Below are 17917 nucleotides of genomic sequence, written 5' to 3'. Positions count from 1 at the left end.
ACGAAGCAGAGAGATAGAGTCAGAGGTTCACATTTCCTTGTAAGAATATGAGAGTAACTAAAGTCCTGGGAGAACTTGGTTTAAGACAGCATGCCATCTGACTAATATTTTAAATGTAAATTTAGATTTAGGTTTAGAAATCTACATTTATAAATTTAGATCCAGATTTTAAATATAGATTTTCATTAATCTTCTGATGGTGAAATACCCTGTTGGGGAAACAGGAAAATTCCCTTGTTCAGGAAAGGTAAGGTAAGGCAATCAGATAGTAACCCTTCTGAGAAATGTCATTGAGTCTGGTTAAGACAGTTTAAAAAGAAATGTATTGTTAATTTTAAGTATAACAGATGCATTTTAATGTTCTCCACCTTCCCTCTTTTCAGCAAGTTGTGCTAGAAAAGGCATTGGAAATGGAGTCATAATATCTAAATGCCAATTCTGACTGGTACTTACTGTTAGTGATGATTGGCAGTTCGTTTAGTCTTTTTGAGCCTCAGGTTCCTAATCTATGAAAAAAGGAGAATGGTATAGAATCCCGGCCTCACAGATGTGTTGGGAAGATTAAATTTTAAAAAGGAGGAAAACAATTAATTAGAAAATGCTCTACCAAAGTTAGTTTTTATTTAGTAGACAATAAGATGTTTTTCTCTCCCTGTTACCTGGGACCACTTTGGCTTGAATAACCTAAAGGTTTGATCAGAGCAGTCCAGAATGCCTATATTTGTACTCTTAAGGAAGAGTGACTTAAAGATGATTTAGTAGTAGGTAACAACTCCAATTAAGCTCTCAGAGACTCATCTGGGGGTAAATTGGCAGGTCTTGTTGCAGTCAGGAGTCATTTACAGAGATATATTTTTCTCCTGTGTTATTGTAGAGGAAAAACTGTAGTATATGTCTAATACAGGTACAACTCTAGGCAAATCAACATATAGAAATTCTTACTTACATAATATATTAATGTAAAGGAAATATTTTCTTTGAAAAAATTCTCACTGAGATTCTTTGCAACTGCCAGTACAATCTTATTTATGTTATTAATTAGTGACAATCTTTTCAATTCTGTGAAGTAACACTGATAAATACCAATGGGATTATGAACTTGAACCCCTGAAATACTTTTGTAAGACCAAGAACTAATCAAACCTACTTTGTAGTTGCATATTTATTTGAAGAAATGCAAATCAGAAAATAGCACCTACCAAAAGATTTGGTTTAAAGGGGTGAGATGTGGGAGATAGGGGAGACAAAAATATGGAGAACCTAGCCAAAATTGAAGAGGTTTGTCCACTAAAGGGCCACATGTAAGAGACAGCAGTAACTTCCAAGCCAAAAGATGAATAAAACAAGATTTGGGCATTTAGAAAATTATTTTTAAAACTAGTGTTTGGATTTTAATACAACAATTAGAAGTCCTATCTAAGGTCTATTAAAGATCTGAACATTTTTGATTTGGAGCAGAAACTGATTAAATACAAACTTTTGCTTCTCTGTCTTTCTTGTGTGTGTCATGTCTAAATGTCTCAATGGCTTTAGCGGGAGTCATGTCTGCCTAAGAGAAAATAGGGCACTATGTAATTATCAGGAGAAATTAAACTACCAGGCTTCATTAGAGAAGTCACCCCTTACCTAGAGCATTTGCTCTAAAAACCAGCTACTTAGTAAAGATTGATTTGACTACTTAGTGAGCTGTAGCTAAAGCCCTGTTACCTTTCAGTGATTTCAAAGCTCTTCTTAAACCTCCTTTTGCTTTCACAGCTAATCTATTGCCTCTCACTCTTCAAGGTTTTCAGTGCCTTTGAAAAGACCACCTGAAGGGAAAGAGATTACTGATACGGTTACAATAGAAACAGGTTAAAACAAGATGTCAGGAACCCAAAATAAGACAGCAGTCACTGGGGGTTAAAATTAGATGCTGTTTTCTTTGACTGTCTTTTTTCTTTTTTTCTTTTTTTTCTTGGGCTCAGGAACAAATCCATTCATCTTTTTTCTAATTTGCCGTGCCCCTGTTTTACCCCCAGAAGTCAACCAGAATGTTAGAGGCTTCAATCTTACTGGACAAAGAACAAGTTCACACAGTCGATTTTGAAAACAAAAAGAACTACTGTTTACCTAGGAAGCTATATTTAACTTATTCAAAATCAGGTGACATGCAGAGAAATTAAATCACTTATACATTGCTAGTGGTAACATAAATGATACAGCTTTTCTGAGAAATGGTTTAAAAGTTTTGAGGGGGTTTTTGCTTGTTTGTTTTTGTTTTTTTAGAGACAGAGTCTTGCTCTGTCACCCAGGCTCAGACTCAGTGAGCTCCTGGGCTCAAGTGATAGTCCCACATCAGCCTTCCAAGTAGTTGGACTATCCAGCTACCATGCCCAGCTAATTTTTATTGTTTTTTAATTTTTAGTAGAGACAGAGGCTCACTATGTTGCCTAGGCTGGTCTTGAAATCCTGGCCTCAAGCAATCCTGCTGCCTCAGCCTCCCCAAGTGCTGGGATTATAGGCATGAGTCACCTTGCTAGCCTGGGAGTTTCTTAAAACAACAACAATAACAACAAACTAAACATGAAATTACCATATGACCCAGCAATTGCACCCCTGGGCATTTATCCCAGGGAAATGAAGACTTGTGGTCACATGAAAACCTATACACAAAATGTTTATAGTAGCTTTATTCATGACAGCTAAAAACTTGAAACAATCCAGATGCCCTTCAGCAGATGAATGGTCAAACTGGGATATAGCCATTCCATGGAATACTAGTCAGCAATGAAAAGGAATGAGCTATTTATATATATAACTTGTATGAATCCCAGGAAATTATGCTGAATGAAAAAAAAAATTCCAAAAGGCCACATATCTTATAATCCATTTAAATACTTTTTTTTTAAAACAAGGTCTAGTTTTATTGCTCAGGCTGGAGCCATCATGGCTCACTGCAACCTCCACCTCCCGGCCTCAAGCAATCTGCCCACCTCAGCCTCCCAAAGTGTTGGGATTATAAGCATAAGCCACCACTCCTGGCCTAAATAACCTTCTTGAAATTATAATATTATAGAAGTGGCAAATAGATTATAGTTGCCAGGAGTCAGGGACTGTGTGTGGGAGGAGGAGGGAGGTGTGGCTGTAAAAGGGCAACAGGAAGGATCTGTGTAGTGATGGAAATGTTTTTTTCTTGACTGTATGACTGTCGATGTCCTTGTGATAGTATACTATAATACTTGTGCAAGATGTTACCATTTGGGATAAACTGGATAAAAGGTACAGGAGATTTCCATATTATTTCTTACAACTGCATGTGTATTGATAATAATCTTAAATTAAAAGTTTAACTTTAAAAAATCAAATGGCAAAAAAATATTCAAGAAGCTGAAAACCAAAATAATAATAGAAATATTTGACTTGAAAAAAAAAGTCATGTATATCATCACTTAGTATGACAAATATATCCAAAGCAAGATTGTCTCCAGATGTTTATTAAAATGCAACATCCAAAGGCCCTTGAGAAGAATGGTCTGTATAATAAATAATGCTGATAACCAAATGGCAGAATGGCTTATAAGAGAATCACAATGAGTGAGACCCTTTTTCACTAGAATGTGAGCTATATGAGGACAAGCAACATGCTGCATGACCGAATGAATATGTATTGTGCATTTTTCCCCAGTTATCTGTTGCTGTGTAATGAACCATCCCAAATTCAGGGACTTCATACAATAATAATCATTTATTTTGTTTACAAATCTAGGGTTTGACTGAGCTCTGCTAAGCAGCTCTCACTCAATGTCCCTCATGAAGCTGCAGTTAGAATATGGCTGGGGTAGGATCTGGAGCCTGGACTAGAAATATTTAAACAGCTAGGAGCTGGAGGAACTGGGGGCTCCTTAAGCATCTATCTGTCTTCTTGTGATTTCTCCACATGGCAGTCTCAGCACAGCCAAATCTCTAATATGGCAGCTGGAAACCTCCCAGAGTGAATTCCCAAGTGCAACAGCAAAGGCTGAATGGCCTTTTCTAGCCTAGACTCAGAAGTCGCACAGCATCCTTTAATGTTCTTGCTGAGAATTGCCATGGCGTAATATTAAGACTTTGTGCTTTATTATTATTCTTATTTTATTTATTTATTTTTGAGTCAGGGTCTCACTGTGTTGCCCAGGCTGGAGGGCAGTGGTACAATCTCGACTCACTGTAACCTCCACCACCCAGGTTCAAGCGATTCTCCCACCTCAGCATCCCAAATAGATGGGACTATAGGCACATGTCATCACGCCTGGCTAACTTTTGTATTTTTTGGTAGAGATGGAGTTTCACCATGTTGGCCAGGCTGGTCTCGAACCCCTGACCTCAAGTGATACACTCGCCTTGGCTTCCTAAAGTGTTGGGATTACAGGTGTCAGCTACCACACCTGGCCTATTTTTTGTCTGTTTGTTTTAAATTTTCTGGCTCCTGGGGCCGGCGCCGTGCCTCACGCCTGTAATCCCAGCACTTTGGGAGGCCGAGGCGGGCGGATCACGAGGTCAGGAGATCGAGACCATCCTGGCTAACACAGTGAAACTCCATCTCTACTAAAAATACAAAAAAATAGCTGGGTATGGTGGCGGGCACCTGTAGTCCCAGCTACTCAGGAGGCTGAGGCAGGAGAATGGCGTGAACCCGGGAGGCAGAGCTTGCAGTGAGCCGAGATCGCGCCACTGCACTCCAGCCTGGGCGACAGAGCGAGACTCCGTCTCAAAAAAAAAAAAAAAGAAAAATTCTGGCTCCTGGAACTGAAGACTTTTTGCTTTAGAGAGAGCTACACTTACATTCACAGTCCAGTTCTTCCTTTCCTAGCTATGAGTCCTTGGCAAAATGATTTAATCTCTTTGCCACCCAAGGTGAAACCTTTATCTTAATAATTGGCGCCAAGACTTCCCCTCCAGAAGGTAACTGTCTTTACTGGGAAAACATTTATTGAAGTAGAAGGTGAGACCGTATAATCCTCAGTATATGTTAAGTGGCGAGGCATCAGTGACAAGGGCCAAACTGCTCTAAAGTGTGACAAGGAGAGAACTTGGTGTTTGCTTCTGAGGAAAGGCAGTAGGAGGAAACTGCAGGCAGTAGAAGGTAGCAGGCTATGTGTATGAAGGAACTTTCCCTCCCACAAGAAGATCCCGGCAGTGGGGTGGCTAAAGGACATTTTAAGAATAAGTGCTCTTTATTAAATTTAAAGTCGCTAATGGTAATGTGCTGCTTCTATGTCTCCCGTGCCATTCTCCCTCCCTCAGCCACTGACATACTTTCAATAATAATGATTTTAACTACTTTGCAATGTAACGGCATATTATAGATAATAAATGGCAGCAAGTATCACAATTATTGATCAAAAGATCAAATTTACATATCTTAATAAAAACAAATAATTAAATATTGCATGATATACCAGTTAAGGGTACAATCAGAGAAAGAAAACTCAGTTTAAATGGGCTTAACCAACAGAGGGGTTATTGGCTCACTTCAGCGGCAAGATGGACAGATAAAGTAAGCTTCAAAATTTGGGCGATCTAGCAACTCAAGATCATCAAGGATTCATTTTCTTTCTATTCTCTGCTTAGCTATGTACAATGTTAGCTCCATCCTTCATCCTAATGCCAATTCCCCTTGTGAATGTAATGTGGCTGGGAACTGCAACTGGGCTCTGCGCCTCCATATTTAATCCAGTAGGAGAAAACACACATTTCTGTCCCAACATTCTAAGCAAGAGTCGTGAAATTCACCTTGATTATGTCCTTTGAGTTCCAATGTCCACTTTGAAATCAATGACAGTGGTTGGTGGTGAGGAGGGGGAACCCTGCCGATTGGTCTGTCAATCATGGCCTGTCCCTGCTATTGGTGGAAGAGGTAGTTACTTTTCCTTGAAGCATGTGGGCTACACCAGGAAAAGGCAAGTTCCCAAATGAATACCTTGTTAGGTAGAAGCAAACCAACAAATATCCACCACAACTGGCAAATATGGATTACAGACAAAATTCTTCAAATTGTTAACTATTTGGGGGAAATTAATTAAGAGGCTCTTTGGTGGTTAAAAAAACAACTTACAGGGTTTTTTTAAGCCATATTTTTTTAAAAAACTTTTAATTAAAAAGTAAACTTTAATGTCAAAAATGCAAACTTGGGGAGGGCAGAAAGATCACACAAAAGGCTGTCACTTCACACTGGGAGAGTTGCACAGCAACCCGGCAGAGACGCTCCTCACTTCCCAGACAGGGCCGGGGAAGTGAACCCGGGCGGCGGAGCAGAGGCGCTCCTCACTTCCCAGGCAGTGGAGGGGTCGTAGTCACAATTTTTTTAAAAGTTGGAGCCAGACGCGGTGGCTCACGCCTGTAATCCCAACACTTTGGGAGGACAAGGCGGCAGATCACTTGAGCCCAGGAGTTCGAGACCACCCTGGGCTACACGGTGAAACCTTGTTTCTCCTAAAAATACAAAAATTAGCCAGACATAGTGACGCCATAGTCCCAGCTTCTCGGGAGGCTGAGGTGGGAGGATCATTTGAGCCCAGGAGGTTGAGGCTGCAGTGAGCTGTGACTGCGCCACTGCACTCCAGCCTGGGTGACAGAGTGAGACTGTCTCAAAAAAACAAAACAAAACAAAAAGGTTGGGAATCGCTGATATAAAACTAAGTAAAAGAATGGGAAGAAAACAGGATAACTGATGGACTCAATTTAAAAAGAAAGATTGAGAGAAAAAGAAGAGATAGGCAAAGATAAATTAATTTTAAGTCTTGTCTCAATAAGAAGCTGATAAGGTTTTTTTCTCTGAACATGAATGACATAGAGACCTAATTATAAGGTTTATTAGAGCCATCAGCAAAATGAAACAGAACAGAACAAGAACAATTTGTAATAAATTTCACCTAAAAAAAGGTAGGGACAAATATTAAATAAGAGATAGCTACAAGTAGAAAAGGATCTGAAACTCAATTATTTAATGGCAATATTTGTGTGACCTTTTCCCCATTTAATGTATAGGACTTTGAACACTACAAATGAAACAAAGAAAAAATAGTTTTTAACAATACTGAAATTGTTTAATATTTGTCTTCATTTCGTGTGTCCGCTGCAACAAACTGCCACAAACCGAGTAGCTTAAAACAGTAGAAATTTATTTTCTCCCAGTTCTGGAAGTCAAAAGTCCAAAATCAAGGTATTGGCAATGCTCTATCTTCCCTCCAGAGGCTCTGGGGGTGAATCCTTCCTTGCCTCTTTCAGCTTCTAGTGGCTCCAGGCATTTCTCGGCTTATGACTGCATAACTCTAGTTTCTGCCCTCATCTTCATATGGTCTGTGTCTTCTCCTCTTCTGTATGTCTCAAATCTCTCTCTTTCTCTCACTCTACCTCTGTCTCTTGGTCTCTCTCTCTCTCTCTTTAAGAGATGAGGTCTTGCTATATTGTCCAAGCTGGAGTGCAGTGGCTATTCCCAGGAATGATTATAACACAGTGCAGTCTTGAACTCCTGGGCTCAAGTGATCCTTGAGTAGCTGGGACTTCAAACGTGTGCCACCATGGCCAGTTTCTGCCTTTCTCTTATCCAATCCAACACCTGTCATTGGATTTTGGGCCCCTATCCAGATAATCCAGGATGAGCTAATCCTAAAACCCTTAACTATTACTTCCACAGAGACCCTTTTTCCAAATAAGGTAACATTCAAAAGTTCCAGGTATTTAGACATGGACCTATGTTTTAGGGGCCACCACTCAACCACTACAATATTTATTAAAACAGAAAAATAACAAAAATTGAATAAAGACCCTAAGACTAGATTTAAATTTACTAATAAATTATATTTGTTAATGAAATGTTTACAGTTTTTTTAAAAAAAAATCTATTTCCACTACCAATTTTTTAAAATGCAAAATAGGACTTTGGGTACCATTATACTCACATTAACCTAATAAAATATATATTAGAATTAGAAGACCCAGTTTCTAAACCAGGATCTAGTCAGGAAATTAGCAACCAAGCTAGGTATTTCAGAGATGGTATTTAATACAGGAAACTATATTGTTGGGAGAACTGAAAGGTCAAAAGGGAAAGGTAGGTAACTGTGAGATTAATAAAGATAGAAAGAAGCTGGCAGAATAAAAAGGAGGAGGTAGCGCTACCACAGCACAAGACTGCACGTCTTATTGTGTCATTGGGAATGCCAAATAGGATTCTGGGAACACCAGAGAGAGGACGTCCAGAAATGAAGTCACTTCTAGAAATACTGCCAGAAGCAGAAAGAAAGAAAACTATGGCTTCTCCCTCCCTTACACTTTCTAATTTTCTGCTGGCCTCTTCTATTGACAGAACCTAACAAGAAACCAGCCAGAAAAGAGAGTTGGGAAAAGTGCTTTGTAGGCTTCTAGCCCCAGCATTGCGAAGCAGAGTAGAGTGGGGTTGGTGTGGAGCTATGAGACAATAAGTAAATAATTGGCACATCCAGTCATGTAGAAAAGTAGGTGTATTTCTACATTGCTGATGATACTGTAAGTCAGAGAACAATTAGAGATAAGTAACTGTTTATACGCATTGACTAAATAAGGCCACTTTGGTGAACATCATCCTGAGAAATAACCTACATGCAAAAAAGAAAGAATTTGTGCAAAAATGTTTGAAGTAGCATCATTTATAACAGCAAAACCATGAAAACAGCCCATATACCCAGCAATAAGGGGATGATTAAGCAAGCAATGACTGATCAAGGTATCCAAATACTCTAAAGCTTAGAAGAAAACCCGAAACATATGTTTCAAGGCAGTATGAAGATGTTCATATGAAATACGGTTAATTGAAAAAAGTAGAACGCAGAATTATACGTCTACTACACTAATTACATCTGTGTAAAAATGTACTAATGTATATTAACAAAGATCAGGGGAGACTTGGAGTGATGTAACCGGTTTGGAGCTTAATGTTACTTAGGCTTCTTCCATAAAGTTGGCTAAGTTCTTAATTAAAAGAGAGGTTGGGCGGGCACAGTGGCTCACGCCTATAATCCCAGCACTTTGGGAGGCCAAGGTGGGTGGATCACCTGAGTTTGGAAGTTCAAGACCAGCCTGACCAACATGGAGAAACCCTGGCTCTACTAAAAATATAAAATTAGCCGGGCATGGTGGCACATGGCTGTAATCCCAGCTACTCAGGAGGCTAAGGCAGGAGAATAGGTTGAACCCGGGAGGCAGAGTTTGCGGTGAGCTGAGATCGTGCCACTGCACTCCAGTCTGGGCAACAAGAGCAAAACTCCGTCTCAAAAAAAAAAAAAAAGGAGGAGGCTGGGCACAGTGGTTCATGCCTGTAACCCCAGCACTTTGGGAGGCAGATGGGGAAAGATTGCTTGAGGCTAGGTGTTTGAGACCAGCCTGGGCAACATAATGAGACCCTGTCTCTACAAAAAAAAAAAAAAATGTTTAAATTAGCCAGCCTTGGTGGCACACACCCGTCATCCTAGCTTCTTGAGAGGCTGAGGCGGAAGGATTGCTTGAGCTTAGGAGTTTGAGGTTACAGTAAGCTATGATCATGCCACTGCACTCCAGCCTGGGCAACAGGGCAAAAGCCTGTCTCCTTAAAAAAAGAGGGAGAAACAGAGAAAAGTAAATGAGTCTTAAATTTTATTTTTAGATTCCAAAACAACTGAAAATTATGTGTTTCATATTAAGTGACTTTAAGGAAAAATCCAGCACACAAACATACACACAGTACAACCTGGCTAACCGTTCCCACCACGGCACTTTTTACAACTCTGGCATTAATCACTGCCATGGCCTGAGGCCAGTGTCCAATTGGTCTAGAGATTTTATTTTACAACCTGAGAACACTGGCTGGCTCCCAGTGCCTCTGCTCTCCTGCCCTGAGCGGAGCCTTTCTTCTTGTTGCTACACTTCATGTCTTCTACTACAGTCCTGGAGCTGTTAAAGTTAAGTAAAACAATGAATAAAGATAACAGAATGAGTCCAAAAAAAAAAAAAGTCCAGCATTTTAATAATTATTTAAGTTTTTGTCAATATTTATTGCTTCAAATGATTTTGTTTTCTCCTTGAACCTGAAGTACTTTATAGCATGTTTGAAACACACACCCTAAGCTAAGAGGGCAGAAAGGCCACACCTTTGCATCACCCCTCCCCCAATCCATGTAGCTGCCCAGAAGCACTGATGTGCCAAGTTTTTTGGACCCATGAACCCTGCCTCACTAGTAAGCTAATACAGATGCTTGTCACAGCTGCCTTCGGACTATCTGGAGTCTGAGAGTATGTGGTTACAGCAGGAAAGACATGACATCATAACTGCCTCCCACAGGGACCTGCTGGCAGATTGCCCAAGAGATCTTGGCCGTGCCCAGAACCAATCTCTAAACTTGACCGACTTTCCACTTTTGCCTTTTGTGATTATTTGAAAATCATCTTCCAAAGACTGCCTAGCTTCAAATCCCAGTTTTGCAACCCATCATTTGGGTGACCCTAGGTCAGTTATTTAAGCCCTCTGTACCTCAGTTTCCTAATGTGTAACATGGGAGGAAAACCAGGAAATAATAGTAAGCACTTCATAGTTTTGTTGCAAAGATATGAGATAATGCACTTAAGGTTCAATGGAGGATATGACTCGTTCTCTACCCAAGCTCCTTTCTATTCTTCTGTTTTTATTAACAGAAATATGATTTTGTTTGGGGTGGCAGTGTGCCCAGCTAAAATACTCCTACAGACTCTCTTACAGCTACGATGATCATATGATTCTACAGGGAGAGGTTTCCAGGAAAGCAGCAGATTCTGATAAAAAAAGGACGGACCCAGCTGGCGTGTATATGTTGCTCTTTGCCCTTCCTTTTTCATTCTGTCTGGAATGAGGATACCTGCAAGAAAGGCAGCCATCTTGCAACTAAGAAGACATGCTAAGGATGGTAGAGCAGAAAGCTAGAAGGAACCTGGGCCCTGATGATGTCCTGAAGCAGCTGTGCCAGTAGCGAGCCACCTATCTCCAGACTTCTTGTTACATGAGAAGAATGAACTCCATTTGGCTAAGCCACCATGGTAGTTTCTCTTACATGCAGCTGAATGCAAGCCTGATCTAAACTCAACATACTGCCTGCCAATAACATGTTAAGAACAGTTACCTTAGGCCAGGCGCAGTGGCTCACGCCTGTAATCCCAACACTTTGGGAGGCCGAGGCAGGTGGATCACCTGAGGTTGGGAGTTTGCGACCAGCCTGACCAAAATAGAGAAACCCCGTCTCTATTAAAATACAAAATTAGCCGGGAGTGGTGGCGCATGCCCGTAATCCCAGCTATTCCGGAGAGTGAGGCAGGAGAATCACTTGAACCCCGGAGGCAGAGGTTGTGGTAAGCCGAGATTGTGCCATTGCACTCCAGCCTGGGTAACAAGAGCAAAACTCCGTCTCAAAAAAAAAAAAAAAAAAAAAATGGTTACCTTTTATTTTTCTATGAAGTACCATAAGTCAGCTATCTCTGTGCTGAACACTGAGAGAGGTTCACAATCACTGTCATAGAATTTAGCTATGGCAAATATTATATAAAATTATCAATTATCAACTAGAGTTGGTAAACATTATTCAGAGACACTGGTAGTAATAACATTTGTTGAAATAGAATTTGACATTCTAGGATAGTGCTTTATTCCTGCTAGGTTATACTCACCTAGCTCTTTAAAGAGATTATTTTATTAATAAATCTAATAAACTTCTCGTGGGAGGTGGGGGAATAGAACATTTACATATTTTAACTTATAAAGGCCTGCTCAGTGGTTCACACTTGTAGTCCCAGCTACATGGGAGGCTGAGGACCAGTTGACCCCAGGACCTAAGGTTGCAGTGACCTATGACTGCATCACCACACTCCAGCCTGGGTGACAGAGTGAGACCATGTCTCACTCCATGTGGTAGCATGGATCCATCCCCAATATGAGAAAAGTTCATTCTAGCTTCAGTCTGGACAAGTGACTTCCCCATATGACCAGGGTGAGATCAGAGAACCAATCAGACATCCCTCAAGCCACCAATTAAATGATGTTCCTTTTTTCTCAGTTTGAACTGTTGGTTGTTTCAGCAGAGGAAAGCAGCAGGAGCAGGAGGAGAGGTTGAATTACACTGCAAGAACACCCCCACCAAAATCCCAGTGGCTGAAAATAACAAAACTTGTTTCTTATTCATTCCACTCATCCTTCATGGGTTAACCGGAACACACTCCTCATTATAGCTGTGGAACTCAAGCTGAGAGAGCAACCATCATCTTGAACGTTGCCAGCCACCATGTCAAAAGGAAAAATGGGCCTTGCTCTGGCAGTTTCAAGGATATGTCGCTTTTTGCTCACAGCTCACTATCTGGAACAAGTCCCATGGCCTCAGGTAACCAAAAGTGAGGCATGAAGTGCACTTCTACTGTGTGCCAGAAAGGGTAGCACCAGAAAGTGTTGGCGAACGGCATCAATGCCTATCAAAGAAATAGCATCACTGAGTGCCTATTATGTGCTAGCTGTGTGTCTTGTCACTTATGTTATCTAATTCTTACAATACATTTGGATATTGTTTAACTCTAATTTTCGGATGAGAAATTAGAAGCTTGGACAGGCCAAGTTATTTGTCCAAGAGACCCATCTAATACGTAGATTTGATTTTAGTTTCACTGGATTCCAAAACCTATGCTTTTACCCTGGCCTCCTAGGTAACACGTTGAGCTGCTTATAACCTCACAATCTTGAGGGTTGGGAGAAGTAGAGAAAAACAGAGTAAAGGGTTTATGTAAGAAATAATTCTCTCGACAAAGCTCAAGTATGGTAACCAATGGGGCCATACTTCCTTGGCCTCATTAGTTTAATGAGGTGACCAACTGAACTAACTTTTCTAAGGACTTAAAACTGATCACAACAAGCCCTGAAACAAAAATGACTGAAATAAGACTGTGGACAAGGAGATACTCGGTATGCTGAGTGAGTTGGACAGACAATACCATAAAATTGAGAGGCAGCATTATGCTACTTCTATTCCTCAAAAACCTTCAAGTTGAGCTATCTAGTGGTAACTTGATAGCTTTATGCCTATCAAGTGATAACTTCAGAATGTCTCTTATTACCCTAGATGATAACCAATTGCTTTAAGGGGCTCTCTTCACTATTGTATAATCCTCACCTTTAATCCCTAAAGAGTGTTTATGATTTTCAGAAGTTCATTAAAAGCATTTTATATACATATATATAATATTGCTCTGACTATAATAATGCTGACAGGAATTCACATTTCAGAGTAAAGTATGCACTCAAGCACACCAGAGACACCGATTCTCTCTAGAGGCCTCAAACAGAGCATGGCTGTGTACCATTGACCTGCTTCTAGAAGACATGTAATTTTCAGCAAGAAAAGGATGATCCTTTAAGCTTTTAAAATAGTTTTTGCACTGTAATTTATTTCTCCTACATAGCTAATGGTAACGCCTTAAGTATTCAACCAAAGTTGGGATTAATATAATATAGCTAGATTTTTATTTCTCTAAGCACGTTCTTAAAAAATTATAAACCTAAATGTAATTTTATCTTTTATAAAGACTGTACCTAAACATGCTTGTGATATAATTTTTGTTTTTGTTTTTGTTTTGAGATGAAGTCTTGCTCTTATCACCCAGGCTGGAGTACAATGGCATGATCTCGGCTGCCTGCAACCTGTCTCCCAGGTTCAAGTGATTCTCCTGCCACAGCCTCCTGAGTAGCTGGGATTACAGGTGCCCACCACCACACTCAGCTAATTTTTGTAATTTTAGTAGAGAGAGGGTTTCACCACATTGGCCAGACTGATCTCAAACTCCTGACCTCAAGCGATCTGCCTGCCTCAGCCTCTCAAAGTGCTGGGATTACGGGCATAAACCACCAGGCCTTGCCTTGTGATACAATGTTGCATGGAAAAGCAGTCTGTAAACATTTACAGTTCCATTGGTTCCAGTACATACTACCTTCAGCACACTAATCTGGATGTGGGTGGATGGGCCAATTTCCTAATCTCATCCCGATTAGGTCTGTTTTAGCAGTTTTTGTGGGTGCGTTATAGGTTATAGATGAATTTTCCCCTTTGTTTCTCAAATTTTTCTTCTTTTTCCTTTTCTTTCTTTCTCTTCTTTCTCTCTCTCCCTTTCTTTCTTTCTTTCTTTTTTTTTTTTTTTTTTGGACAGAGTCTTACTCTATCTCTCAGCCTGGAGTACAGTGGCGCCGCCTCGGCTGACTATAGCCTCCGCCTGCTGGGTTCAAGTGATTCTCCTGCCTCAGCCTCCTGAATAGCTGGGACTGTAGGCACATGACACCATGCCCAGCTAATTTATGTATTTTTAGTGGAAACGGGGTTTCACTATGTTGGCCAGGCTAGTCTCAAACTCCTGACCTCAAGTGATCCGCCTGCCTTGTCCTCCCAAAGTGCTGGGATTACAGGCATGAGCCACTGCTCCCGGCCTCAATTTTTCTTGTATAATACTTTTATGATAAAATATTTTCTAAACTTGAAAACGGCATTTACAATATGAGTTCAAATACTTCTGGTTACATACTTCTGTGTCCCTATAGATTTTTTTTTTTTAATGGAAATCACTGTGAAATAGAGTATCAAAGACTCAAATAGTATTCTTAAAATAATCAGTTAAGCATGGAAGTCAAAACTTAATTTTAAGAGGAATGTCTTAGAGTTGAGGGTCAACCCCTTCGTATAACAGCCAAAATTTAAATCACCTGAATAAATAAAGGGAAGAAAAGGAAAGGGCAATCTGAACTCTGTAACCTCTCATATTTAAAAGAAGAAACAGAAGAGGTAATTCCAATTGACCCTTTGTGTTTTTATGGGTTTTGCATCTCTGGGAAGGTTAAGATGACAATCCATTCTAAACACACGTCTGTTTACATTAGCAGCCTTTTCTATGGGTGACTTAAGTGCATATTTGAAACATTCCAACAGAGAAACAAAAAAGACATCAAAGAGCCAAATAAATCCACACAACCATGGGAATTTCAGAGGCGTTTATTTGGACTTTATCTCACCTTGTTTGCCCACCATAATCCAAATGAGACCGTAAAACAGTCAGTACCCGAAAGCCCTGCTTTCCATAGTCAAAACAGGGTTAGATCTTTACCCTCTTTGGGGAAAGTTATGGTGGATGCTTTCTGTTAGCAAAGAGGACCAGGGGAGGATGTTGGGGAGAATTGTTTTACTAACACATTTGAAGTGTGTCAAATAGGTGTCAAGTTCCTGCCTGAACACTAATTAAGTCTGGATGCTAAAAATGAACAAGAACAGGCTGACAGAAGTTTTTACACTACTTGGGTGGTAGCTGCAATGACCATGACTGGAATGGCCCTGAACCCCCCACATTGGGTTGATGATGTAATTTAAGGAAAACAATTAGTTTAACTTTTCAGACAGTCTAGGTCTAGGTTCCTTTGTCTTAGCCTGATATTCTCTTTTTAATGATTTTCCCCCTTCTTCTCTTACACTCCTGCCTCCCTTGATGGTATAATTACCATTACACATGGAAAATTGCAGATGTTTAGTTTATATAACAGGCAAGACTAATAGTCACTGCAAACCAAATCTGGTACATGGATAAAATCCATATAACAGCACATACAACACTCACACAAAGAACTCTGGGGCTATTAACTTCAGTAAAAGCTAAAGAATGTTTTTAAGTGGAGAGGAAGAAATGATGGGAATATTTGCTACAGGATGCAGACATCAGTCCCCTGGTACCATTAGCTCAACAGGAATTAAATGTAACTATAAGCAAGGGAAGTCATTAAGCCAATGGTCTTTTTCTAGGAAGTCCTTACTCTGCAACCTGGCTAGACTGATTTGTTGGGTTTGCCCAAGTAGTGCAGACATAAAATAATCGGGAAGAAGAGAAGAAATGATGTGAGCAAAAGACCATCCTGAAATTCTAATGGGTACAACACCAAGGAAGACTATGGAGGTGATAAGAAAGAAGCAGATATTGAATGTTTACTTAACTTCTTTCACTGATACCTTAACTAGTGACATCACAATAATCAATACTGCAAGTCGAACTACTGGTTCTTTAAGGAAAAAAAATCAGAAAGGGGTCCTTTGTCCTTTGTTAACACAAACGTAAACATTTGTGCAATGAGAGAAGTGCCCCTCTGTGGTCTCTTCCTCAGTACATTAGGGATGACTGGGAAATACTCAATTAGAACAACATAGTAACGAACAATGACTGGCAATGTTTTATGTTTTATATCACCAGGAGCAGATATTTAATATATTCTTTGCCTGTTTCCTTATATATGCAGTTACCACTACTAGTCACTGAAAGAGTTTCTTACATATTTCTCAAAATAGGTATTATTATTTATAGATCCAGCAAATATACTATTTTTCCTTAAAGGCTGCCTGCCTCTCCTCTGTCACCCAGGCTGAAGTGCACAGTGGTAAGATCACGGTTCACTGCAGCCTCAACCTCCAGGCTTGAGCAATCCTCCTACCTCAGCCTCCTGGGTAGCTGGGACTACAGATGTGCACTGATACCACATCCAGCTAATTTTTTATATTTGTAGAAACAGGGTCTTGCTATGTTCCCAGGCTGGTCTTGAACTCCTGGATACAAGTGATCTTTCCTGCTTTGGCCTCCCAAAGTGCTGGGATAACAGACATGAGCCACCATGCCTGCCCGCCCCCTCCACCTTTTTTAAAAGTTAAATTACAGCAGGCGCGGTGGCTCACGCCTGTAATCCCAGCACTTTTGGAGGCTGAGGCAGGCAGATCATGAGGTCAGGATATGGAGACCATCCTGGCTAACACAGTGAAACCCTGTCTCTACTAAAAATACAACAAATTAGCCGGGCGTGGTGGCGGGCGCCTGTAGTCCCAGGTACTTGGGAGGCTGAGGCAGGAGAATGGCGTGAACCCAGGAGGCAGAGTTTGCAGTGAACCGAGATTGTGCCACTGTACTCCAGCCTGGGAGACAGAGCAAGACTCCGTCTCAAAACAAAAAAAAGAGTCAAATTACAAGCACTGATTGTAAAAATGTAAACAATGAATATGAATATAAAAATCTAGGCCAGGCACGGTGGCTCACGCCTGTAATCCCAGCACTTTGGGAGGCCGAGGGAGGCAGATCACGAGGTCAGGAGTTTGAGACCTGCCTGGCCATCATAGTGACTGTACGAAAAATACAAAAATTAGCCAGGCATGGTGGTGCACACCTGTAGGCCAAGCTACTTGGGGAGGCTGAGGCAGGAGAATCTCTTGTACCTGGGAGGCAGAGGTTACAGTGAGTGAAGATTGCACCAGTGCACACCAGCCTGGGCAACTGAGCAAGACTCCTTCTCAAAAAAAAAAAAAAAAAAAATCTAAAAAGTAAAATGTTCTCCCTTACCTTTCTCCTGTTTATACTTATTTTAGTTATCTATTGCCATGTAAGAAATTATCCCTGAAACTTAATGGCTCACATAGTTTCTGTGGATCAGAAATCCAGGGTGGCTTAGCTGAGTGGCTCTTGGCCCAGCATCTCCCACAGGTTGCAGCCATGATGCTTGCAAGGGCTGTAGTCATCTGAAGGCTTGGCTGGGGCTTCAAAACCCACTGCAAAAGTAAGCCTGGTGAGTGATGCTGGCCATGGGCAAGAGGCCTCACTTCTTCACCACGTGGCCATCACGTAGCACTGTGTGGATGTCTTCATAACATGGAAGCTAGCTTTCCCCAGGGTAAGCAATCCAAAAGATAGAGCAAGAAAGAGGCCAAATGACTTTTATGGTTGAATCTAATAAATTACACACACACACACACATACCCCGCTCAGTCCAGTTCACATTCAGGGAAGTGAAGTCAAGTCTCATCTTTTAGAGAGAGAAGTAGTAACGTATTTGTGGACATATTTGAAAATCACCATAATGGGGCTGGGCACAGTG

The 17917-nt window shown here is 40.7% G+C and overlaps 1 protein-coding gene across 1 annotated transcript in view; it reads right to left on the bottom strand.

Annotated features, from left to right (window-relative positions):
- Positions 1 to 17917, bottom strand: part of LOC110740878 — a 75622-nt gene that overhangs the window by 36846 nt on the left and 20859 nt on the right. The window contains exon 2 of the mRNA XM_031651702.1: positions 1775 to 1808. Within this exon, the coding sequence (XP_031507562.1) occupies positions 1775 to 1808 (34 nt within the window). The remainder of the gene's footprint in view (positions 1 to 1774; positions 1809 to 17917) is intronic.

The sequence above is a fragment of the Papio anubis genome, chromosome 10, assembly GCF_008728515.1.
Source record: "Papio anubis isolate 15944 chromosome 10, Panubis1.0, whole genome shotgun sequence".
Lineage (NCBI taxonomy): Eukaryota > Metazoa > Chordata > Mammalia > Primates > Cercopithecidae > Papio > Papio anubis.
The sequence above is the reverse complement of the archived record's forward strand: the minus strand, read 5'-3'. Positions and strand labels throughout refer to the sequence as shown.